The sequence below is a fragment of the Lates calcarifer genome, linkage group LG20, assembly GCF_001640805.2.
Source record: "Lates calcarifer isolate ASB-BC8 linkage group LG20, TLL_Latcal_v3, whole genome shotgun sequence".
In the NCBI taxonomy this organism is placed as follows: Eukaryota; Metazoa; Chordata; class Actinopteri; family Centropomidae; genus Lates; species Lates calcarifer.
Window position 1 is genome coordinate 20,190,086 of NC_066852.1, and position 25,393 is coordinate 20,215,478.

Here is a 25,393-nt window from a genome sequence, read left to right on the forward strand (position 1 = left end):
GGAGAGGAAAAGTCTGAGCCAGATAAGTTGGGCTTTTTTTTTATTATTGCTGTGTTTCTGAATTGATTCAGCATATTTCTCAGAAGGCTCATGTTCTTGAAACTCCACTAGACGAGACAATGTGTTCACTTAGTCTGATCAAGGAATGAAATTGACTAAAAAGTTTCACAATCCTTTCATCTCATCATCTGATTGTTCTGAGTTTTATTCCCACTTTTATAACAAATGTTTTACTTTGTTTTACATCTTTTCCTCCTAATTTTGTAAATATATGTAGTGTAATGCAATTGAGCGATCACACCCGTGGTGAAAGTTAGGCTAGTTTATTTTTTTATTATAATTTTCTCTGATTGTCCTCTCTCTTTATGTGGTGTCGAGGTCTCAGCTGCAAACACACACAATGAGGAGCAGCCAGACACACACAGAAGGACACCAGGTGTTGTTTGACGGCATGCGTGTTGTGTTACATGCTCTCTCTCTCTCTCTCTCTCTCTCTCTCTCTCTCTCGCTATCTCACACATAATTTACGCTTCACATCTCCTCTGTGCAGCTCCTTCGGTCCAGATTATTAGATGTGATAAAGAATTTTTATTAACGCTTGTGTTGGCTGAACGAAAAATGAATATGGGACTTGGAGGCTGCTTTGAGAACACCTTAAGACCTGCAGTAAGGTTTAAAACTAATAGGGTTCTTTATTGTTCTCTGAGATATTGTATAATTCTACTAGCAATGATTTCTAAATATCAATAAATAGACAGAGCTTTCTTGTTTGGTGTCCATACCGTTAATTTCACTGCTGAGGTCTCAGATAAAAAGCTTCTGAGTGTAGCTATCAATTAAATAACTGTATAATAAACTAAATTATATATATAACACATTTTCATTTAAATGCATTATTCTATAGTTAACTGACTTAAAATCCTGCATTAGATTTTTAGAGCTACAACTAATAGTGATGCAAACCAGACTTCACTTCACATAGCCTTGATGTGACGAATCTGTGCACGCTCAACAGGTTTTAACACTTGAGGACATCGACAAAAATATTACAAAAGCTTGATAACCATCAGCAAATCCTGCATGGATTCCAGATGATGAACACATCTTCAAGAAATACAGTATGTTGTCAATGCAAGATGTCTGTTTTGGTTAGATTCTTACTTTGATATAGGGCTGCAACTAAAAGTCATTCTCGTTTAATCTGTTCATTACAGTCAAGATTAAGTGATTAAATGTTAAATTAATGGGATGACCCAACAGCTGAATAGTTAGGGCACGTACCACATGGGCTTTAGCGCTCTGAGCAGTGAGTCCCCATTTCCTGTCTCTCTTAGCGATCAAATAAAGGTAAAAAGCCCCAAAAGATAACTTTAAATAAATGTTAAGTTAATAAATATTCTGAAAACAATGAAAATCTCTCCAGTCCCAAAACCCAAACATTTTCAATTTACAATGATATAAATCAGAGGCAAGGGGCCGATCCTCACTTTTCAGAAGATTAAACCATCAATGTTTGGAATTTTTGTTTGATAAATTATTAATCAATTACTAAAATAAGGATTATTTTTTTGTGGATCAACGTTTCAACAAAAGTTTGATGTGATACTGTTCAGAAAACCCTTAACAGCTCCAACAAAATGCAACTGTTATATCAAATATTAAACTGTTATGTGAAAACAAACTGTAAATACATCACAGGCTCTTCTTGTAACATCATACCACTGTAACACAAATTGCTACACTTGTTTGTATCAGCAAAAATCTCTAATTTCCTTTCCCATATCATACTCATGTGAGACACTCTGCTCTATTTGATTTCTACTAGGCCTTCTTGTTAACCCATGGAATAACAACAGAATGGGCACCTCTATAAGCCATGTGTACAGCACACATGATCGGCTGTTGTTGACTATTTGTATAATTACTGGACAAGTTGTCCTCACGGGAAAGGGGCATGATTACTTTTAAAAAAAGAAAGAACAAACAGCAGATCCATCGGTTATTTTTGACTCATCTCCTGTCGCTCCACTCCCAACTCTCCTGATACAATCTGATGATGTTTTAGGGGGATGAATACAGCACGGTGCAATATAATTAAATAAATAATAAAACAGTCAACAGCAGCCGGGGGAACATTTGATGATGTTGAGCGGCGGAAGCGAGCGCCAGAAGGGGAACATTTCTCAGAAGTGAAAACGCCGGGACGGGTCTGACTCAGGGTTCCAGCGAAGACCGAGCGTCAGTCAGCTCTGTTCTCCGCTGCAGGCCATACCACCGGAAGTCACTACCAAATATGGCTGTCACAGGCTATTGTGTCTGTAGCTACATGCTCCTACTGTGCTATGTTTCCATGGCAACCAAGACGAGTCCGTCTTTTTTTTCTTCCCCTCCGTCTCTCTCTCTCTCTCTCTCTCTCTCTCTCTCTCTCTCTCTCTCTCACACACACACACACACTAGTATACACCTTCGTTCCAGACTTGCTTCAGCCAGCGAGATCAGATAGCGTATGACTCACTCTCATAACCTTTTCCCCAAAGTTTTCAAGCCATCAGCATCCAGAACTTTCTCCTCTCACCCCACCTTGCTTTCCTCTTTTCCCTCCGCCTCACCTTTCTCTTCGCAGCAGCGACAAGAAACACATTAACAACTGCTGGTTTTCGCTCTGCAATACTACACAGCTGTTTTTGAGGTATCACCGTCACCATGTCTGTGCACGCTCGAGTGCTCCGACGGCAGGTAAAGGAGGAGGAGGAGGAGGTTTCTTCTTTCTGGGGAATTTCTGTATGTTGCATCACCCGTCGAATCATCCCCACAAAACCCTCAAATCACAAAATAATAACAGAGAAAGAAAAGTCAAGTGCGCTGTTGCATAACCGGGCGTTTTTACACACACACACACACACACACAGCTAAATCTCAAGCTGTGCAATCAGGAAAAAACAGCAACCTGATATTTTGTTAAAGCTTAAAACTGATCACCGAGTCCTCACCAGCTTCGAGCCAGACTGAACGCTGGCCACACACAAAGCTGCATTTAGCTGTTAGAATAATTACTTTTGCTTTGCTGTTGCCTCAGAAGACGCTTTTTGCTTCTTTAAGCATCATTATCAGTCATACACAATGCAGTAGATACCACAGCAAGCTCTCGCCTTTTTATCACATTTTATTAGTATGTCAGGTGAAGAACGGCTTGTGGGGAGCTGCAGGATTGAGTCACCAACCCCCTTTCTCTCCTCTTCTCCTCTCATTCTCACTCCTGCTCCCCCTCTTTTTTTTTATCTCTCTCATCCCTGTTTGACTTTTTCTCCACTCCCTTATGAAATCATCCTCATTTGAATTCATATCCTGCATGCAGGGACACACCGCTCACACATACACAGACACACATAGCTAACACTGCCAGACGCTCCACAGAGCTCTGATTTCGTTGCAGTGTTTATTCATACTGTTTTCATTTGCTGCAAGTCTGCAACACTGATTAAGTAATGAGCTAGAAAATACTAAGCAATCACATTAGGAAGTATTAGGACACAAACTACTCTCAGACCTGTGTCCATCAGCTGCACACGCTCTTCATGCACAAACACAAGGACACACTGACACACACACAACTATCTTTCAGGGCAATGACACCGTGCCAAAGTCCATTAATAGATTGATTCCTTGAGAGGAAGAGGAGACAAGAGGAAGATAAGAAACTTATTTTTACTGTCTTACCGGATGCAGGGGACTTGCTGCGTCGTGGTTGGATGACGGTCCTGGGGGAGCTTCGGCTCAGAGAGCCAGACATCTTTCCATAGGTCACCGACTTCATCATACGACACTCTGCAAGGAGAAAGACAAAAAAAGGGAAACTAATTGAAAACCACAAAATCCTTCACATTTGTTGAAACAGTCTCCAAAACTTCAAAGTTTTAGAAAAATACTCAACATATGGGACAAATCCAGGGACTACAGTGTTTAAATCTAAATATAACAAGGAAGCAAATGAACTGCTACAAGTGAAGCACGACAGCTGCTGCACTCTCGCTGCTGAAGGTGTGAATATTAAGTGTGTGACACTGTGACATGTGTCTTGTGACACACACACACACCTGAACAAAAAGCTGTAACAACACATCTGTTAGACCAAAATTCAAATTTAATGGTTTTCTAACTGATTGTTGTTTTAATATTTTGATTGGTTGTGACCTTTAGTCATACAAGAAAACACCAAACACTAATGTATCGACACAGCTGTAATTGGTTTTACCTTCAGGTCCCCTGCAAAAATTAGTTCTGACCTTCGCTGGGGCCGCTTTCCAAATGCAATTATAGTGGTGCTTCAGGAGTGACAGCTATGACTCACAGAGGTCTGATATTTTACAGACACAAAGTCCTGATAAATGAGCCATGCGATGCTACTCACACACCCTCCCTGCCTCCTTCATCCCCAAAACTTTGCTCCTCTCCTGTTCATTAACCCAGCCCCATTATAGCTCATTACCATTTCAGACCAGGGGGAAATTATACAGTCTGGCATGTGTGTATGTCTTCGTCTGCACATGTGTGTGTGAGTGTGTACTGGTGTATATCTGTCTTTGTGTGTGGTATGTGCTTGCGTGGCAGTCGTTGTGGCCCAGTGAGTAATGTACAATGCAGAGTGTTAGCACGATGACAGTGTGCCAGAGCTGAGGCAGAGGCGATAATTATAGTGATGCCGAGAGGAGGCGAAGTTGTCTGCAGCCCTGACTCTGACTGTCTCTCTGTCTGTTTCGTTTGTCTCTCTGCTTTTCTGTCTGTGTGCCTATTTCTGCCTCGTGCCTCCTGCCCTGTGCCTCCCGCTCTCTGTGTTCCAGGACATGAGGAGGTGTCAAAATGTGCTCTTTGTCCTCTGGGACTGAGAAAAAAAATGTGTGTGTTTGTGTTTGTTTTGTATTAATCACTATGTGGGGACTAAACTCTGCTCATATACATTTTGGGGATTTGCTGTGCCATTAGTCCCCACAAGGTTAAGTATTGACGTTAGGGTTAAGGTTAAAGAAAAAAGAAAGAAAAGAAATATACATAATAATGGCCATAATTAGTGTTTTACAACATTTAGCTTATTCAGATATTAACCTAACTGTTTTAAAATGGTAATTACACCTAAATTACTTGCAGTTTAATCAAAAAAGGTCCCCAACACTTCATAATGGGCTTTCACATCCTTTGTAATGAACTGATAGAACAGGTTCATATCTGATGTCTCCAGCTGTATCACATTGCTTCACACATCCAGACATCTCAGCCTTTTCAGGGAAATTAAAGTCTAAATCATCTTCTGAAAAATGTCTTAAACTAGACAGATACAAGCTAGACCAATCAGCGAACTGTGAGAGGTCTTAACAGCCATTGCAATTAAGTGTTAGTAATTTATCAAATTAAGCTTATTTTGAGCAAAATACAAAGCAAATTAGACAAGGTCATGTAATTTTTTTTCTTACTTTAGAATTTGGCAATGAGCCCCTGAATGCACCATCAGCAGCATGCAATGGATTACAAGGGATTAAGAGAAAGTGAGGGCTATAAAAGATACACTGGTTGCCTCCTCTGAATTGACAAAAGGAATGCCTCATTTGAAGGAGCTTCTGAGACGGAACAGGCCTTGTTTATCAGTTATGATATGCTCTGCCATGCATGAAATTCAGACTTTAAAGGAGCTATATGTAAGTTGTTGCTATCGCTACATAGCCAACATTAGCATTAAGAGCTGTTTACTTAGAGAGAGCTTCAACCACTGTTGCCCTCTGGGAAACGCTACTTCTTCATCCTGTCATGATGGACTGAGGGCACAAAGTGGTAGACCTACAACAAGGCAGGACAGGCCAGGGCTAGCTGGTTAGCATGCTAAAATCAGTAGAAGAAAAGAAGTGATAGAACTAGGATCGAAACATTGCTATTGCTTTGCACTGCTGGAGACAGCTCTTGGTGAGTAAAGGAAGGAAGTTTGATGCTGAACTTGCAACATTTCTTCTAGACGGGTAAGTAAACAGCTATGTAGTGATAGCAAAAACTTTAGACAACAGTGGATCATCTGAGCTTGAGTTTCAGACCAAAAGTAGCGCTTCACTTCTTTCCAATAGCTAGTTTCTATAGCAAATGGCTTATGGAGACAATCATCAGTAACAAATGAAAATGCAGATACCCTGTAAACATAGTCTTTAGCCACCTTGTTGTGTGTAGGAGGCTGTTTTGTGGTCTTTCTCAAGAGAGAAGGTGGTTACCAAAGGGAATCTGGCTAACGGAAGCAGCTAGCCATTGTATTTTGTAAATGAGAGGAGATTAAGGGGGAAGAGAGGGAGGAAGAAAGAGAAAGAAAGACAAAGGAGGGAGGAGGTGGACGTTGGCGACCTAGGTGGGATGGATATTATTTAATAGACGAAGGGATACAGGGGGAACAAATGAATTGGGGGGAAAAAAACCTTTGAACAAAAGCCAGTGCACACTCATTCATGTAGGAGACAGGAGGAGAGACGAGAGGATGAGAATACAGATGAGCGTTAAATGGCAGGAGCCTTCAGCGACAGCGATGCAGAAGAAGAGGGAGACAGAGAGCGAAACACAGACGGGTGAGGTGAGGACAAAACGTATCCTCAGTAGACCACGGTGGAAAGAAAGGCAAAGAGGAGGAAGGGGACCAATGATACCATGGGTTCGACAGTGGCTTAGGTGGAGTGGATCCATTTTTCCAAGAAGAGAGGAGAGGAGAGGAGAGGGGAGGAGAGGAGCGGCAGGAGACAACAGAGTGTTGGACAACTGGACAGCCTACACAGTCCTCTGCCATCTGAACCAGGGAGATGTGTCATATACATATACATGTCATATAATTTTTTTACAAGTCAACAAGAAGAAAACCATATTCTGACTAATAAACTGACAGTAAGGCTGGACAAAATTAATCCAAAGATTATTATTAATATAGTATCTAATTTTAAGATTAGCTTACTGTATTCACAATAACATTTGTTTTTTTGTGTTTTTTTTAAATAAACTGGCTATTCCTCCCACTTGTCCACCAGTGTGAGATAATGCCCTTCTGTGTTCTGCTCACAGTTTAAAGATATATTGAACAGTATGATAGTTTAATAATCGAATTTCTTAGATAAATGCGAATGTTGGCCCTGCGATGGACTGCGACCCTTAGATAATGGATGGATGGATGGATGGATGGATGGATGGATAGACGGATTTCTTAGATAACTGTGAAATTACAGATTTCATAATTATGTTGATTACAAATTGCACTGTATATTAGATTCATATTTGGAGATGTCTAGCTGTGTATTTCTGTTTTTGCTCTGGTTAGACAATATTTAAACAGTCACTGTTCACTGCACTGAATTGCATGGCAATGTAAAACTAGCCATTTGAAACTAATTATTCTCTATTTTTTTAAATTACTGAAACAACAGAATAATGTCTGTTTTATCACAGTGTAATTGCACTGAATGATATGTTGCTTAACCATAGAAAATAGCACACGCACAATAATAAAACAAGGTATAAACAGACTGAAAACCACAGCTGGGGGCAGGAAGGAAATGAAGGAAAGAAAGAAAGGAGGAACATAAGTGGGGCAGACTGAACAGTCAAATGTGAAATGTCAGCATGAAAATGTCAGAGGAACTAACAGTCTCCTCACCACTCTCATCCAGCATCAAGTCATCCTGGTAGCGGAACTTCTCCGGTCCACACGCGACAAAAATGTCCTCATCTCCAAAGAAGTCTTGCAGACATGACACCTGGAAACAAAGACACACAGTTCTTATTTTTCCAGGTTAGTCTCAGCTGTGCGTCACACTTACACATTTCACCTCTGGCAGCTGCCAAGAGCAACTGTAGCTTTCCACTGTTAGGGGCTGAAAACTTGGTTCAAGGGCACTTCTCATAACAGCTATTTCCCAGCTGGTCTGATGATTTTTTAATCGACAACTCTCCTGTCAGACGTCTAGTTTCCTTACTTCAGGGCCACTTATACTGTGTATAGGTACGGTGCATTTCTGCAGAAGACACTCACTTTTCTGCACATGGTCACGAAATCAACTTTCCCTTCCGGTGCTCAGGTGAGAAGGCACATAAGCTGAGCCCCAGGAGACGGATAAAGAACATTGTAGGTGTCTGCTTGTGTTTGTGTGTGTGTGCTTTTGTTTGCATTCATGTCTGTGAATATCTTTGCGCATGCCCAACAAGTCCCCTGTGCCGCAGGGCTGTGTTGTTTCTGCACTTTTATCAGTCTATCAGCGACTATAATGAGACCTTGCTGACTCACTAATTTGCTGATGCGCTGCTGCACGTGCACAGCACATCTACAGAAGCAGGTGGGGGGTCTGTTCCCGGAAAACTAGCATCTCATGAATGGTAATGAATAACAACGAAAAAAAAGAGGGAGGGTGCATTCATGAGATGCATAGAGATATAAGTGGTGAGAGAGAGAAGTTAAAAATTAGAGCTTACAAACTCTATAGGATGTCTGACTCCCAGAAAACAATAAAACCCAGCCTAATGAGTCACTGTCAGTCTCCGGCAGACTCCATACTGTGAGGCTAATACCAAACCTACAGGGGCATGCTGACAGGCATTGATTAAAAACATTGGGTCACTAAATGCAACACAACAGGAACTGGATCATTAAAGACCAAAGGTTTTTTGGTTAAAGTGTCTGCAGAATCTTTAATGTTTTGCCTTGTGGTGCCTGATTAATGCATTGTTCTCAAATGTTCAACCTAAGCTCTTAACCTGTTCATTCTGTCTGCACAAGGAAGATATTATTCATTTTTTAATCTGTAAACTCACCTAGGAAGATGTTACAGCAACACAGTGTTTATCATGACAAATAGGCTGAGAGATATGCCGCTGTTTATTATTTTCTATTTGATTTAGTCGACGGCTGATTCCATATCTGATCTACACTCAGCGTGATTTACTCAAATAACTTTAATTACACCCCACAGGCCAACTATCACGTTTCAATCCCAAGTCATCAATATTCCAAATTATATCTCGCGACAGGCAGAAAGGGATTTGCAAGACAAAAGTTCATTCATCCGCTATGACAAATCTCCCACCAAAAACCTATTAAGAGCTATTACAAATTAGGCCTGCGTGCGTGTCGAGCACCGCCTGGAGTTAACACGTAAACACAAAGCTACTGTTATTGCATTTTCACGGCAATTAACATCCAAGAATTCATTTAAATTCCTATTAGCCACCGATCAACACCCCAAAAGAAAGTCACAGCTGATATAACAGCATTATCAGCAAAATACCCAATAAACAGCGAACAGGCCACTCTCCGTGTGCGTCTGTGTGTATCTTGCTCCACCCCTTTACAGACTTTAAGTAAGCCAACAGGGAGGCAAAAAATAAGTTTAATCTCAGACACAGACTCTCTGAGGAATACGGATCGTTTTCATTAAACTTTCATTTAACAAGACTCTGCGTACATTTGGCTACAAATCACATGAAGACACACGTTTCTCTGCACAGGCACACAGAGATACTGATGCGTGCATGTGTGTGTGTGCGCGTGAGGAAGAGATATTATTCTGGTTTCATAACAGAGTGCATATTGCTTTGTTCTCTGATATCCCCCGATACTGTGCCGGTGATTATTTCAGGAGCAAGCGGCTCGGATTCCTAACAAGATGGCTGTGATACAGATGCTAGTGCTGTTAACATTTCCCCAGTGTGTCTTGTCCACTTCTACCTCTAATTGTGCGATTGTTTATTTCACTGTGTTTTCACATGACTTTCATCTTTATCATCAATTTCATATTGCTTGCTGTTACACAGTGTACTTATAGTATCTGCTGTACACTGAGAATAATTATTTTACTTTCAAAGTATTACAAGATTGCCATTAATATTGATGTTCTCTGTTCTCGGCTCAGCTAGTATCTGTTCTCACATTTTCAAAGGCAGGCTTTCTTACACTGGATGTTGCCTTGGGCAACCATCATTTTCAGACATTTTTAAGACAATTCTTTTATTAATAAAAACAAAAATCTGCACATTAATCAATTATTAAAATAATCATTAGTTGCAGTGCTAGTGCAAGCCAGTCATAACATCATGCCGCAACTATCTGATTAATTGTGTCAACTGAGTCATTTTTCAGGCAAAAATGTCACATATTCTCTGGTTTCAGCTTCTTAAAAGTAAAATTCACTTTTTAGAAGCAGCTTTTCTTTGTCTTGCATCAAGAAGATTATTGTGCTTTGGACTGTTAGTCAGACAAAACTAGTCACCTTCAGCTCTGGGAAACTGAGAAGAACATTTTTCACCGTCACTATCTGACAGTTTTGCAGGTATTATTGATCAACAACAGATATATTTTTAATCAATCATTTGACTGATTATTGTACAAAATGTCAGAAAATAATAAAAATGGCCATCACAACTTCTCAGAACCTGAAGCGATGTCTATAAATCATTTGTTTTGTTCGACCAACAGTCCAGAACAAACTTATTACATTTACAGCGATAACAAGAGAAAATTCCCATATTGAAAGGCTGAAACTGACAAATGTTAATCAGTTTTTAAATTTGTTGCCAATTATTTTCCATTTAATCAGGCTACTCGATTAATGGACTAGTTGATTCAGCTCTGATGTAATGATAATGATTTTCATATCTTTTATTTTATACTTATATTTTGGGATAGAACTCATCAGTTTTATTCACAAGAGACACTCATCCTGTTGAAAGCTTTGTTCCTGTTGAAGAGGATTTTTGTTGGATGGGAGTGGAGGGATGTGTGTGCTGCTCTGAGTCAGTCTGACCACGTCCTCAGGCCTGAACTGCTGCTGCTGCTGGAGTCAACCAAGAGGAGGTTGCTGGGATGAGGCTCTTTGAAGCTGCTCATCCCAAGATAGAAACTGTAGCGCACCAGAAATGTCGGGTGCACAGGGAGGAGAGAGCACATGCAGAGTGTAACCAGAGTGATGAGGAGTGGAGAGGAAAAGTGAGGGGACAGAGGGATAGTCCTCATGTAGGGCAGCCTCTGAGGGCACGGTTAAGCTGAGGGTAAACTAATGTGGAGCAACACACAAACATATACTGTGGGAAGGGTGTGAAAAAATATGGTTGCCATGGTGATATTGCCCTGTAGGCATTGGTGCACTGCTGGCACACGCCACTGACTCCACGATGTGCACGCTGCTCCATCATTCATATTTTATCTACTATGGGCACGATACTCTACAGAACTGTGTCATTCACACAAATCCACACACAAACACATGCTGCAAGTGGCAAATGGCCTGTTTAATATTGAAATACTCATAAAATGTTTCCTGTTTAAAGAGGGTGATGGCGAGGAGAAGAGGAAGAAGCGGACCAAAAGATGGAGCAAGAGGAGAGAGAGCTGGTAAAGGTGAAAAAAGATGAAAAAGAAAATAACAAAATAAAAACAGTCAGAGTTAAAATCAAATCCTCCGAGTCAGAGAGGAAGCAAACAGATAGAGGGAGAGGAGTAATAGAGGAGGAGATCTATTCTTGACTGCTGCTCTGAGCCCAATGACAAAACAAGCCGCTTTGATGTCTCTGGTGCTCCGTTCTCTTACCGAGAACCAGCACTGTTACACAACATCTGCTAAAACAAGGACAGGAAGAAACAAACAGAGAAAGAGAGGAAAAGACGGACTAAAATAAGACGATGATGAGGAAGGAACAGAGGAGAGAGGAAATTCGCAACCCTGCAATCACCTGTCACACATCTTTATTAAGGAAATTAACTCTAAAGCTGGGATCTTTACATTTCCTTGTAGGATTAAGACTGCAGGAGTAAGACAGAGGGTTGACAGGTTTATAGACTGTGTGTCACATCTGATATTTTCCGTTCCCTTTTTGTCCACTGCCTCCAAGACTGACAGGATAGTTCATTATCTAACATGGTGTTAACATAAGGGTGAAATGACATTTGTTTGATTTAGCTTTATCCAGAGGTAGCAACAGTAGCACAAGAATTACACAGAGAAGCTTGAACAAAAACATATTAGTCATAACCAAAGAGGTGTGACCTCTGTAAATGTGACCATCATCTCCTCCTGGAAATGTCTTATACAACAAATGATTTCTAAGTGAACCCATTTGTACTCTCACTACGCCACCTAGTGTAGACTCAAACACCAAACACCTGAGTGTCGACAAATGTCTCTCTCTCCCTCTCTCTCTCCTTGGTTTGTTCTTCTTTTTCTCTGTTGCTTTGAGATTAAATACAAATCATATTTAGAAATCTTCAGGTTTTGGTCAGACATGGAGCTGATCACTAACTTATTCAATTTGCACAACATTACTGCCAAGGCAGTACCACAAACTGAGACAGGTGAATCCCTTACACCACATGGTGGCACTATTTAATAACCACATGATGGGGAGAGACTGATAAACCCTTTCTACACAACGGTAACTCCAAGAGCCTTGTTTTTATAACAGCGCCATCACAAAAGAGGGGTGATATACAGTCCAGGGGCTGATGTGAAAAACAGACTGTAAATAAGGTCTTGAAATAAAGTAGACACGCTAAATACCTGGTGTTTAAATCAATGATCAAACAGAGGAAGAGAGAGAGGCAATAAAATCTGTTGGGTGTATGTCAGGAGGGATGAGAGTGGAGTTGATGTGTAGGTTTTTAGGTGCTTGGGGACATGAGGGGAAATGTGTGGAGAGAGACCAACAGCTGTAACTACGTATATATATATATATATATATATATATATATATTCACTGTGTCTTTGTAGGCTTGTTATAAGCCTACAAAGACACAGTGAAAATATACACCGAACACTATCTTATCTCACTTTTTATGAGAACAAACACTCAATCGTTACACAATCGTTATTTTTCAAGGCATATGTACACAAATGACTAGACAGCTACACACACAAAGACAGACACACACACCAGCTTCTGAGCATGCTGCTGGTGCAAAATCTTAGCACTTTGTGTTCAAACAGTCTGTCTGGTCCTCGCCGGCAACCCCTGTGAATCAGCTGCTGGGAACAAATGATCAGTGACAACAGCGCTCGCTCCGCTCATTTAGATCAGCTATTTCTGTCTTCCCTGTCAGATTTCAGGTTTACTTGAGGACTCATCTGTCAGCTCCTCATTTTTTAGTGCTGAGTTTCTGACAGCCACTCAGAGGTAACTGGAGTGTAAATGTGTAAGAGCATGTGCACATGTATTTACCTGTGCAAAATAAGCAATAAGGTTTAATTATGATTTGTACTGGAATACTTACTCTGTGATATACAGATAATTAACTGTCAACACTTTTGGTAATCGTTTGAGTCATTTACTGAAGAAAAAAATCAAAATATTTCTTGATTCCAGTTTCCCATATGTGAGGATTTGCTGTTTGGATTGAATATCTCTGAGTTTTGGACTGTTGGTTGGACAAAACAACACATTAGAAGATGTGATAGCAAAAAAAATATGTTAGCTTCTGCCCTAGTTAGAGTACAACAGTTTAATTCGATTGTTGGCTTTGTGTGTTTTTTATGTCGTGTTTCCCTGATAAGAAGCAGAGGCTTTTCTCTCAGACTGGCACAAACAGACGGCTACAAATCCCCCAAAAAAAGAAAGAAAGAAAAGAAAACCACTAATCTTCTGTGCCACAATAGACTCACAGTGGTTACACAGAGGACATGTTGAGGTCAACATAATCCTGCCCACAGAAAGACCACGTTTTGGAGGGACGAGCTGTCCCTGCCCTCTGTCAGGGGAAGCTTAGCTCAGTGGAGCTGTCCACGGTGCTGAATCTACTGCAGCTGGCCGACAGGGCCTCACTGCGCTGCTCTGAAACACACACCACAGAGACCCTGAGCAGACGGATGGAGAAGACAGACAGATGGATGCTGAAAGACCAAGCAGACTGACAGACAAACAGATGGATATATTGATACAAGAAAAGGAGAGACAGAAACACAAAGGGCATTTGTTGCAAACATGCAGAGCTGCTGAGGTGAAGGAACAGAAAGGAGGAAAGGACAGAAAAATATGACACTGACTGACAAGGCTTTGATATTTACACAGCAGCATGTCAGGGCTCCAGCGAACACCATCAGTGTTTCTGAACTACATGCAGTATGTGGATTATAATCAATATAACTACATAGGTTTGTCACTGAGAACTTGATATTTAATGCTGTGTAGGAACCGAGTCTTTAACTGACAAGAAAAATTAGCAGTAATTGATTTATTTTAAACTGGGCCTATGTATCTATGTTTCATGGACACTGATGGACTGTATATTTACTGCATATTCTCAAGATGATATTGATGGAACAGCACTTCAAAAATGCTGTCAACCAGAACTGGAAGTTCTACAGGGTTACAACCCCTGAAAGAATGCACATCTCTTGTTACTGTCAGGAATATAGAGCATATTAAAATGTCTGCAGGGAAGCTCTCACTCTCACTCTCAAAATGAAACAGCCAAAATGCATTAAATGATCTCCTTAGACCAAAGGGAGAGACAGAAATGGGCAGTGAAAGAGCTACACTGGCTGGCAAGAGGAAAGGTAGACAGAAATCGATTTGAAAGACGCAAGAGGGAGGGATAAAACCATCTGCACCCTGAGGGAGAATTCACACACACACACACACACTGCATGACCTCCCGCTGCCTCACTCAGCACCCTGTGCACAGCCCCATCCCATCAGACGACTGACAGGGGATGGGAAAAGACAGAGAGAGGGCTGGGAAACAAGAGAAGTCAGGAAGAGCTAAAGAAAAAGAAACAGACGAACAGAGGAAAAGAGTGCGGTAGCGGTGACGTGAGGCCAATTAACGGTGCAGCGGGCTGAGTTAGCACTGGTGTTAGTGCGTTCACCTCCAACCAGCGCAGCAGACTGCCTGGCTGCTCTGTTGCATAACAACTTATGTAACAGCCTCTGTTCTCCACAGGGGGATGGCAAACTTTCTTTCAGAGCTGTATCTGTGTTTCTCTCAAAGTGTGAGTGCATCTTCCTGTCCTTCATGTGTCTAAAGGGAACAAACTTTTTGGAGTCATGAAACGAATAAAAAATAAGGAGTTATGCAGCGCAGCTACTGTAAGGACGCAAATCGGATGCAACATGGCATCAGCCTAAACTCCCCTTTTCCTCTTCCAACCATTTTCTCTCTTGTGCGTCCCTCATTTTGACCTCATCTCCACTGTTGTCCTCATCGTCTGATCTGTCAAGTTGTCTTATCCCCTCTTGTTTTTTATCCGCCTCCTTCACTCTCTCTCCTCTAACCCAAATTGCTCATTCCTTTTCTGGTTTCTTGCATCTCCCCCAGTATTGATCTCCTTCCTCCTTCCTGTCTTAAATCTATTTTCAAGGATGAGTGTGATTGCATTAGTGTGTGTGTGTGTGCATGTTACCAGAGCAGGCACTGACAGGAGACGTATATGATACTATATAAGGTGACAGGGTGACAGCAGGGGGAGGCTGAGAGAGTGGCTGAGCGAATTTGTTCATTACTTTACATACATACAATATATATATATATATATATATATATATATATATATATATATATATATATAAATATATTGGTCGATCACAATTTCAGTCTCAAGATGTTAAATTTACTGTCATTGATAGACTTGACAGACTGGAAGGAAGAGATTTTTGGCAGTTTTGCTTCAAAATTACTCAAATAAAAAAACAGATTATCAAAATAGCTGGTGATTGATTTTCTGGATGGTCTAATTGATCAATCAGCTCATTATTCATTATTCAGCCCCAAAAGAATACAAAAAACCCCTAACTCTGAAATAATGGTGAGAACTCTGTATACTACAGACATGCACGTGCCTTTAAGGGTATCAAAAATTCAAAAATTAACTAAAAGTAACATGCCTTTGAGGCTGATAGTGACAGAAACAGGAGAGTTACTTGTGGTAGAAAAGAAAAACAAACAAACACGCCAAGAAATTGAAAAATGACTTACTGGGGATTTCTTTTGTCATCTGTCACTGTGCAGATGCAGGAATTTTCTATTAGTTCAAAATGGTGCAGTACAAGAATTTTGCAGTGTTCTGTATCAAAATGGGATATAGTTTACAGTACATTGAATTTTAATTTTAAGGTGCTTTTCTTAGCAAGAAATAACACTTTTGCCTTCCAACTGGAGTGGAGCATTGTTCCCTCTAATGTTTACAACCTATTTTCTTAGTGCCTCCCTCACTGAGTCATGATTGGATAAAACCTCTAACAGAGGAGATATGCCGCGGTCCTGCTCTTTAAGTAACTGAAAACATGAACCTGGGATGCAGTCTTTCAAATGCAGATTTAGTTGAGAGAGATTAGAGAGTGAGTGAGTCAGGAAGTGCATGAGTCAGACAGTGTGTGTGTGTGATGAAGCTGTGGTGTGACTAGGTTCTCAACAGTCTGCCAGGGCCTGAAACGTCTGCCATCGATCCTAATTTGGCAGCAGATCCTCTGACTACAGACAGCTCCCCAATCTGCCACAGTCACTCGCTGCTGGTAGACAGAGTCACACACAAGCTAACTAACTGACTTTAACTGAAAGAGACAGATAGATAGAAAGAAAACATGAAACAACGCATTGTAAATAACCTATTTACACCTGTTTAAATGTAGGATGTCTGCTGAGGAATGCATACAAGCCATTTATCATTAATGTCATTTACTGCAAATATACTGTATCATACCAAGGACACTGTATACTAGGCCCATGACACACATTCATACACTCACAGACACCCACACACCCACACAGACAAGGCTGTGCTGACTAGCTGTGACTCAGCAGATCAGCAGGAGCAGATGGACTCTGCTTCCCACAATCCTCCTATGCAGAACAAAGTGACATCATCAACAAATACTCAAATGAGGATTAGAAAATAGCTACATGCTTTGGTTTTGGGGCGTAGGACAATTCCTGCACTTCATAATATGCAATATTTTTAAGTGACGTTGCTGTAGCACCCTCTCTACAGTCCCTGCGGAGCTGGATATGGCCCAAAGAGGAGAGAGGAGACAGGGGAGGAACAAAAGTGAGGAAAAGTAGGAGACAAACTGAGAAAAGCGGAGGGTGAAAAAAGGTGGGATGGTACACACAGAGAGACAGAGAGAGGGAATGAGGGGAGAGAGAGGAAGAGACAGAGAGTGGGGGGAGAGAGAGAGCAATGCCATATGTTGCAGCTCTTGGATTTGGGGGTGCATGCCGAGTGTGCTAATTAAATGAGGACTAAACAGGCATAAAAACAATGGCATGTTGACAGCAAGAGACAGACAGAGAAAAATTAAATAAAGAGAGGTGAGAGAAAGAAGATCAGTGGGAGCACGGAGACACAAGGAGAGCAAATTTGTTGATAGGAGAAAAACTAAACATTATATAAGAGGATAAAAAATGATGCAGATAGAGAAACAGAAACAGTGATGGGTGGAGGGAAATTGAAAGGAAAATGCAAGACACAGAGAGAAGAAAAAGGAGGCTGCAGAGAAAACAGGAAGATAAAAGGATATTAAAAGCTCTTCAGCCTTGCCAGCAAGGAGAAGAAGAGGCCAACAATGCAGTTTGAGAAGTGAGAGCTGCACTGCAGATAGTGAACAAATGGTTCATACTCACTCCTCTCCTACATGTGAGCTCTGTGCCATTTAATTAGTACAAAAACATAGCAACATATATAAAAGAGGTGGACAAGAAATGCAAATGATAATCACAGAACTCATGACATGAACTCATTTACAATTAGTAATGCTACTACAAGTACAGATTGCATCAAAGTGAAAGTCAAATAGCAACATACATAACATACATACATAACAGCAAGAAGCACTTCGGTATGTGAATTTTCCAAGCAGAATGACACAGCAGCTCCAAAGGTCAATTCATCTGCTCGATTTTCAGGCACATCAGTCCACAAAAAACAAATGAGAAAAGTCTCAAGACTCTTGTTAACGTACTTCATTTGCAGACATTATGCACAAAAAACAAGACTACACGTCTGTAGCCATGTTAGCCGCTCTGTGAGGCCTAGTAGTGCTTAGATCTAAATGCTTAGCACCACAGCTAATTTGCTAACAATGCTAATAATCAAAGCTTCGCCTGTCGCCATGGTAACTGACGTCCAAATCAGTATTCAAATGCAACAGCCCATGATATAAAAAACAGAAATCCAAAGTCATTTATCATGCATCAACTTTAATTATCATTAGCAATTCCAGACATAGATGTTTATCATAGTGATAGCTTTGTGCATCATTAAACAGCCTCAGCTAATATGGTTTTTCAGGTTGGGGACTTCAACCTACTAGTGGTGCTAGAGGAAATGTCAGGGTATCACCATAGTCAGTACGACTAATCCTCTGGGGACCATGAATGTCTGTCCAAGATTCCATCCCGTTCATCAAAAAGTTTTTGAGATGTTTCAGTCTGAGTCTGCTACTGTCAGTCTATTTCAGTCTGTCCATTTTTAGTGTGGGGGGTAGTCAATGTGGGAATCATACCCTTTGCCCATTCTCAACCCACTGAGACACATACTGGAAGAGCTCATTAATAAGATACTCAAAAACAGAATGCAGCCAACCTTAGAGATAACTATGAGGCATCATTTTATGCAGTGGTTAATAATTGCCTACAGTTAATGGGTAGTGATGCATGAGAAGAAATCTAGATGAGTCCATTAAAAAGAGTGTGTGTCACTATTCGTGCCTAAGCATGCATAAGCCTCACAAGGCTCAAGGCTGGCAGCTGGGGTCCAACACAGTGTCTGTGTATGTGTGCGTGTCTGCGCCTGTGTGTGTAAACAGAGCTTAGATGTATTAATAGACAAGCCATGTCCGTGTCCTAAGCCACTTACTGACCGTCTACCTTCTTGATCAGACCAATGCAGCTACACCACCCCGCCGCCACTGTAGGACATCACAATGCGTTGGGCTGGTTCCTAGGCAACTAGATCAAATCATCATAAAAGGTGGCCAAGGTGAAGAGCTTGCTGAGAAATATGAGGTTGTGGTAACCCCAAAGGAGAGGGGATGGAGCTAAAAATACCACCTATCAGATACAGTGAGACCTGAGACAGCGGGGGAATCAATATAGCAGTGGGGGGGTGGAACTTGATATATTCTTTCTCACTCAGTTGCTCATATTGCAGACAGAAATATGATATCCAAAATGATCACAGCAGAGTAAGTTTCAGGTGGGCAAACTGAATATATGGCACATATCAGATGCTAACAGACCCTTGTTCACTGTCTGTCATGTGTTGTCTCAAAGTCTCATTATTATCATCAGTTCTCCTCCCAAATGCTGCCAAATAAAAAATCTGTTACACTGATAGAAAAAAAGAAAAAAAAACAATTACCAAAGCCAAAGTTTTATAGTACAAATCCGAGTGTACACACTGCAGATGTCTAATTTCCAAATTTAATTTATAACTTAGCCAATTATATTGCCAATAGTATCGAGAAGCCTTGGCACACACTCAGTCACAAATGCAGATATACAGTGTACACATAAACAGCCAGATAAATGAAGAGGCATAAGAGAGAGCTGACAGTAGACTGTGGCTAAAACAGACTCAGTAACTCTTAGCTGAACTCTTCGGCCAACTTCAGATACCAAAAACATAATCCATTATTTATCTCAGCACAGTTTAGCTGCAGTATTTTTAACTAAACTGAACTGAAAAAAGTTTTTTGGAGACAGAATTAAATAAATAAAAGGCAATTATGTAAAGCCACAATAATGGTCCTGTAGGCTGCTGTAATCCTTAACAACAATTAGAAACAAAGTGAAAGAGAAGAATAGGGCTGTGGGGATGTACATATACATCCTGCCCCACTGTCTCTGGCCTCATTAAAGGGGTTAATGAAGGCAAGAAGCCTGAGCTCCGGTTCTCAGATGCTCCCTCTCCAGGCTCTCTGCTGGGACTCAACGTTACTGGCAGCCAGGCCCAGAAACCTACTTCTGCCGTAGGCTCAATGACAGACATGGTTCAGCTGACGGCAGAAACCCACGCACACAAAGACACCTACGCACACACAAACACGCACACACACTCTACTTAACCCTTGAAGTAACCTTATCTCAGTGCGTACTCAGGTAATTACCTCTAACACACTCCTGATATTCAATAATGGATATTCAAGTGTCATTCACATCCAGTTTGTTCACTAGCCATCCCTTACCTCCTGCCTTCACTCAGCCATGTGTTATGCAACTGTTGGTTCATTATTAATTCAGAAAACATGTCTGATTCTGTCAGATTGCCTCAAATATCTCTCTCTCACTCTCTCTCTGTTGGTTACGTTAACATAGATTAAACACATTTCATAGACGGTTTAAATTCGCTACATGATTATCCAGCATTTTCTGAGACCTTTCAGCTCTTAGAAATAGGAGGCTTATCCATGATTTCCTCTTATGCGTGAAACAGTATGTTTTTTTGAATTGTGTTTTTCCATCATTAATTCCCATCTTGCTTTAAAATTCCCCTCTCCTCCCTTTTCAGTTCTCGCAATAACATAACCACAAACGCAAACTCTCCCACATGCATTAACCCACGCATGCATACACAAAAACCAGAAGGAGTTGGTTCTGCACTCAGCCCAGCCCAGCCAATTTGGCAGTGAGCGTGTTACCATGCCGACAGGCCCAATCAATACCATGTCTAAAAATAGCATAACCATAATAGTCTTACCTCCAATCGTGGAGGGTGGAACTGGGCGAGAGCAGCATTTATTGTGTAATCTTCAAGATCACTGTAACCAGCGGCGACCACAGAGTTAACGAGTGAGCATTGTGCAAAAGCATGAGTTTAATCCCCAACAGGAGGTTTCTCAAGGAAAACCTGATCCTGGGATTTTACTGGCTGGTGCTGGGATCTCGCAGTGGGTCAGATCAGGAAATCTGGAATGAGTTCCTGCTGAGTGGATCGTTATATAGACAGCGTGGCTTCAGACACAGGATGACGTGCTAGTGCCAGCACATGGAGATTAATCTTTAGTACTGGGATAAATGGTTACACAGAGTTACTAAAATGACAATTAAGAACAAAAAGCCCATAGGGCAAAGAGCATATTCATGAGAATGAGACAATTGGCCATTTAGGAGATGATTACTGTTATATGATAGAAAATGGCAGAATGCCCTTGACGTCAAACACAATCTGTTTCAAAATAATGGTGTCATTCTGATGCTACTGCCAGGGGAAGCGTGGCTCTGTGTAGCTACATTCAATAACTTGGAGCTACAACATGACCTAGAGAGAGGCAGGGAGCGGGTGGGGACCGACAGACAGAAATAACGATGATGGGGAATGGCGTGAGACATGGAGAGGTGACGTGCAGACAAACAGGAAGAGACGGGGGAGCTAAAGCAGGTTAAGCTGTAACCTTCACATGCTGGTAAAGATGCCATCTCTCTCTCTGCGCCTTCCCCTCTCTGACAAATACACACAAACATGACCATGTGCCAGCAGAGAAAGTGCATTTGACCTCATTCAGCTGCAGTGCAGATCAAGTTCAGAGCCATTTCCACTTACATGGGACCACTTTCTTTAAGTGCTGTCATGGAGAATATATATGCATGTGTACTATACTGTCTTAAAGTGATCTCCCGCCACAGCTGAGAGAGGAAGCTGGATAGGTGGGTGGACTATCAAGGGGGCTGAGACTCTGATTTATTTCTGTGTTTGGAGGCAAAGCTCTGACACACATCGCTGCGGCGTGGGTGGGAACCCAGACTCCATTCATAGACTTCTTTTATCTTTACCTTCTCACGACCTCTTTCAGTCTCTGTGTCACACGCCATCTCTACAGCTCTGGCTGCAAACGGGGACACAAATGCTCTTCATTCATAAAAGGCTCATGAAAGAAAAATGAGAGTGTGGTCATTAAATATTTAGCCATTCTGATCCTTCTATCAGCCTGTTGATCTTTACTTCGCCTCTTCAAAATGCAAAACGACCATCTAAATAAAAGAATAATTCTTAGTCTTAATGGTTTTTAACACACACACAAATAAAACCACATCCAAACAGCAATAATAAAACTCCCTCTTATCTCAGTGGCTGGTCTGTTTCTCTCAATGGAACCACTCATCATTTGACAACAAAACATCAGCATCCACCACCTGCACTACTTCTTGAATGCAGCCTTGATACCATACAAAAACAAACCCGAACACATTCAGTGCACTGATAGAACTGAAGATCTCTCACCAGTTTGCCTTCCAGCGTGTAGATCTTCTTCACCACCCCAGAGTCGAGCTTGATGGCGTCAGTGATGTCGGTCAGGACTTGCTCGTAGGAGTGGGCCGTTTTCTTGTTCAGCAGGATCCTCACAGCTTTGCGGGGCTTCACTCCGCTCCGCACCACCGTCACAAGCTTCGGACGTATGAAGTCCTTGTTCTCACGGCTCTCTGGACCGCCGGCCTTGGCGCTGCCCAGGGAGGGAGGGCCACGGGAGGACGCCGCCGAAGCCTTGACGTTCACCGACCAGTTGGGGTTCACGTTTTTTGTGTAATCCAGCTTTTTGTAAGCTTCAATGGAGCTGCATATGTAGCTGTCACCTGTTGGAGAGGAGGGGAAAGCAAAGAGATTACTTACAGAAAAACAGCAAAAGAAATGACGAGATATAAAAACGACAAAAGAGTAGAAAATCTCTCTTGAGAGAGAAGGACTGAGCTAAAATGGTGAAGAATGGGAAAGAAGTGAGCAGATATGATAGCATAGGCTAGCTCCTGCAACAGCTCTGTTACTATACGTGTATGTATACATGATACATTTAGATTAAACTTAAAACAGCTTGCTTTCCTTCCCAAAATTTCTATGTATATTATTATATACCCTATATCAACCAAAGATGATTACAGCTCCTCCAGTGTAACTCCTTGTGATGTGATGATATCGGCACATACAGTATTAGAGAGTAAAACAGATCACAAGACAGCTAATCTGAGCCAAAACATATGTCTGTATCACCATATGGCCATTAAATGAGTGATATCATCTTCATAATAATAATCAACAATGTGCTAGGCGTGTTTATAGAGCACTGCCTGTAAAATAACATGTTGCGTCTGATATAAAAACAGCCTGTGAATGTAAATGGGTCTAATTCTGGGACTGATCACTTCTCATTTTCAGTTGTGTTAAATTTGTCACTTTGCTCTGTTACAGCAGGGAGATGAGCAGGGAAACATCACACAACATGGCAGCTGACAGGCCAGACAGTGTTTGCTCTTAGAGAGACAAATAAGCACATGAGCCTGAAACTTCAGTGTAGCCCTCCAGGTGTGCCGTGTAGTTCTCTACTCACCCTCTACCAGCTGGTCAATACTGGTGATCTTCCTGGAGCCATCCAGGGTGTAGATAGTCCGGACGCCCTGTGGCAGGTTGACGTTGTCGGACAGGGAGCGGGTCAGGTCCGCCAGCAGGGCGTCAAAGGTCCGGAACCTGTCCGTGGATATGGCGTACACTATCCCGTTGAAGTACCGGTCTCCGTTGCGGTAGAAGCGGACCTTCTTGGCTCTCTTCTCCGCGCTCAGAGTCTTCAGGGTCCGGGTCCGATACAGGCTGCAGTGGGCGCTGTGCGTGGGACTCGGCACCCCGTTCATCTTGGCGCTGGAGCGGCCGTGCCTCTGACCTCTGTCCCGGTCGTCGAAATGCTCCATCTCCATCTCGCTGCCGAGGCTCACAACTACGGCTGTAGTGTCTGGGAGACAAAAAAGAGGGAGAAGGCGAAGGAGAGAAAGAAGAGGAGGAGGAGGAGGAGGAGGGTAAGGCTGCGGGTGAAAACTTTTCAGCAGCGAATAAGTAAACAAAAACGAGAAAAGGAGGAAACAAAGCGAGGGGAGGTTCTGATGGCTGATAAAGTAGCCGGCGCGTGCCTGTCGCCGGTGCGCGAGTCTGAAAATAACTCCCTAATGACAGATTAAGTGCTCTTAAGCTGAGCGGTGGACAGTGCGCTTCATGACGACCCGCAGCGTCCGACTGAGAAGCGCCTGAGTTGTGTCCCGAAGCGCAGGTGGATGGAGAGAGAGACAGAGAAAAAAAAAAAAAAAAAAAAAAAAAAAAAAAAGAGAGAGAGAGAGAGAGAGAGAGAGAGAGAGAGAGACAGTCACGAATCGATAATAGCCTATTAATTTCCCTCTTTATAAATATTCAGGAGATCCGCGCGCAGCCGGTCGAACTGTAGCCCTCAACATAAAACTGCGACCCCCCCCCCAAAAAAAAAATAAATAAATAAATACATGTCATACCACTTAAAGAGTGGTTAAAACACGGGAGGTCTGTTTTACTTCCTCGTCCTGAGATTAAGAAACGCGAATTATTAAAAGAGAAAAAGAAAAAAAAGAATGAATCAGTTGATAAACGCTGACATGCTTACCCACACGAGCGATTAACGCTTCTGTGACGGTGACCTCCAGCCTGACTGATGATTTATTTCCCTATAGATAAGAAAACAGAGTTCAGCTCTAGCTTGTCGCTGAGACTGGATGGTGGTAAAGTCTGATCCGGTCCTGGCTGCAGTGAGCCCCCCACTGTGGTGTGTGTGTGTGTGTGTGTGTGTGTGTCCCTTTGTTGTCCGGTTGATGTGCTCCACCACCAAAACACCAGTATGTATGTGTGTGTGTGTGTGTGTGAGCAAGAAGCAGAAGCTGGACTGGGAATGGACTAAGGTAGCAGCTGCTTCCCCTCCCATTCTGTCTTTTCACCCACCTCCTCTCTCTCTCTCTTCTCCTCCACGTCACTCTGTCGTGATTTTCATTCAGCGCCCCCACCCCTCATTAGGATGCAAACCCACGTATACGCTTCCCACCACCCGTGCTGGGGATGCTGCTGCTGCTGGTGGTGGTCCTGCACCCCACTATACTCCCACCCCCACCTCCACAGCCACGCGTCGGCTGGCTGTCAGGGAGGGAGGGGGGCGGGGGTCGATCTTGACTCCTTTATGGCAGTTTCAGAGCTTTTCCTTTAAGGCCACATCAATTTGAACAATTTTATGAGCAACATGAATCGAAGTAGGCTTATTTTTCTTTCTTTTTCTGAACCTTTCAATGATTAAAAAAAAAAAATCTGGAAAATCCATACCTTAATTGATCTATATATTCATTTCCCACATAGGCTACAATATATACATGTCTGTGAATGTGAATTAATTTTCACCAAAACAATAAATATAAGCTGTAGCCTATATAGTTTGGTGCATAAGGGCTAATCACATCTAATTAAAACCTGAGCCTATAAGCACTAAAGCAGCATTACTTAACCCAAAAGAGTGTTTGCACGTGAGCTGTTATGCAACACACTTACTCCATTGTATACACTAGGGTTCTCAAGGCAGCTGATATGGAGCAGCTTTTACAGAGATCCAAACGCTGTGTGACAAGTATGTTTTTAACCCAACC

The 25,393-nt window shown here is 42.0% G+C and overlaps 1 protein-coding gene across 1 annotated transcript in view; it reads right to left on the reverse strand.

Moving 5' to 3' along the window:
* dclk1a (doublecortin-like kinase 1a) overlaps positions 1–24,634 on the reverse strand; it is a 48,317-nt gene extending 23,683 nt beyond the window's left edge. Inside the window, exons 1-5 of the mRNA XM_018692355.2 lie at positions 24,373–24,634; positions 23,302–23,697; positions 22,203–22,552; positions 7,664–7,763; positions 3,718–3,825 (exon numbers count right to left, since the gene is read on the reverse strand). Of these exons, the coding sequence (XP_018547871.1) occupies positions 3,718–3,825; positions 7,664–7,763; positions 22,203–22,552; positions 23,302–23,662 (919 nt within the window). The 5' untranslated portion in view covers positions 23,663–23,697; positions 24,373–24,634. The remainder of the gene's footprint in view (positions 1–3,717; positions 3,826–7,663; positions 7,764–22,202; positions 22,553–23,301; positions 23,698–24,372) is intronic.
* Positions 24,635–25,393: the final 759 nt, after the last annotated feature.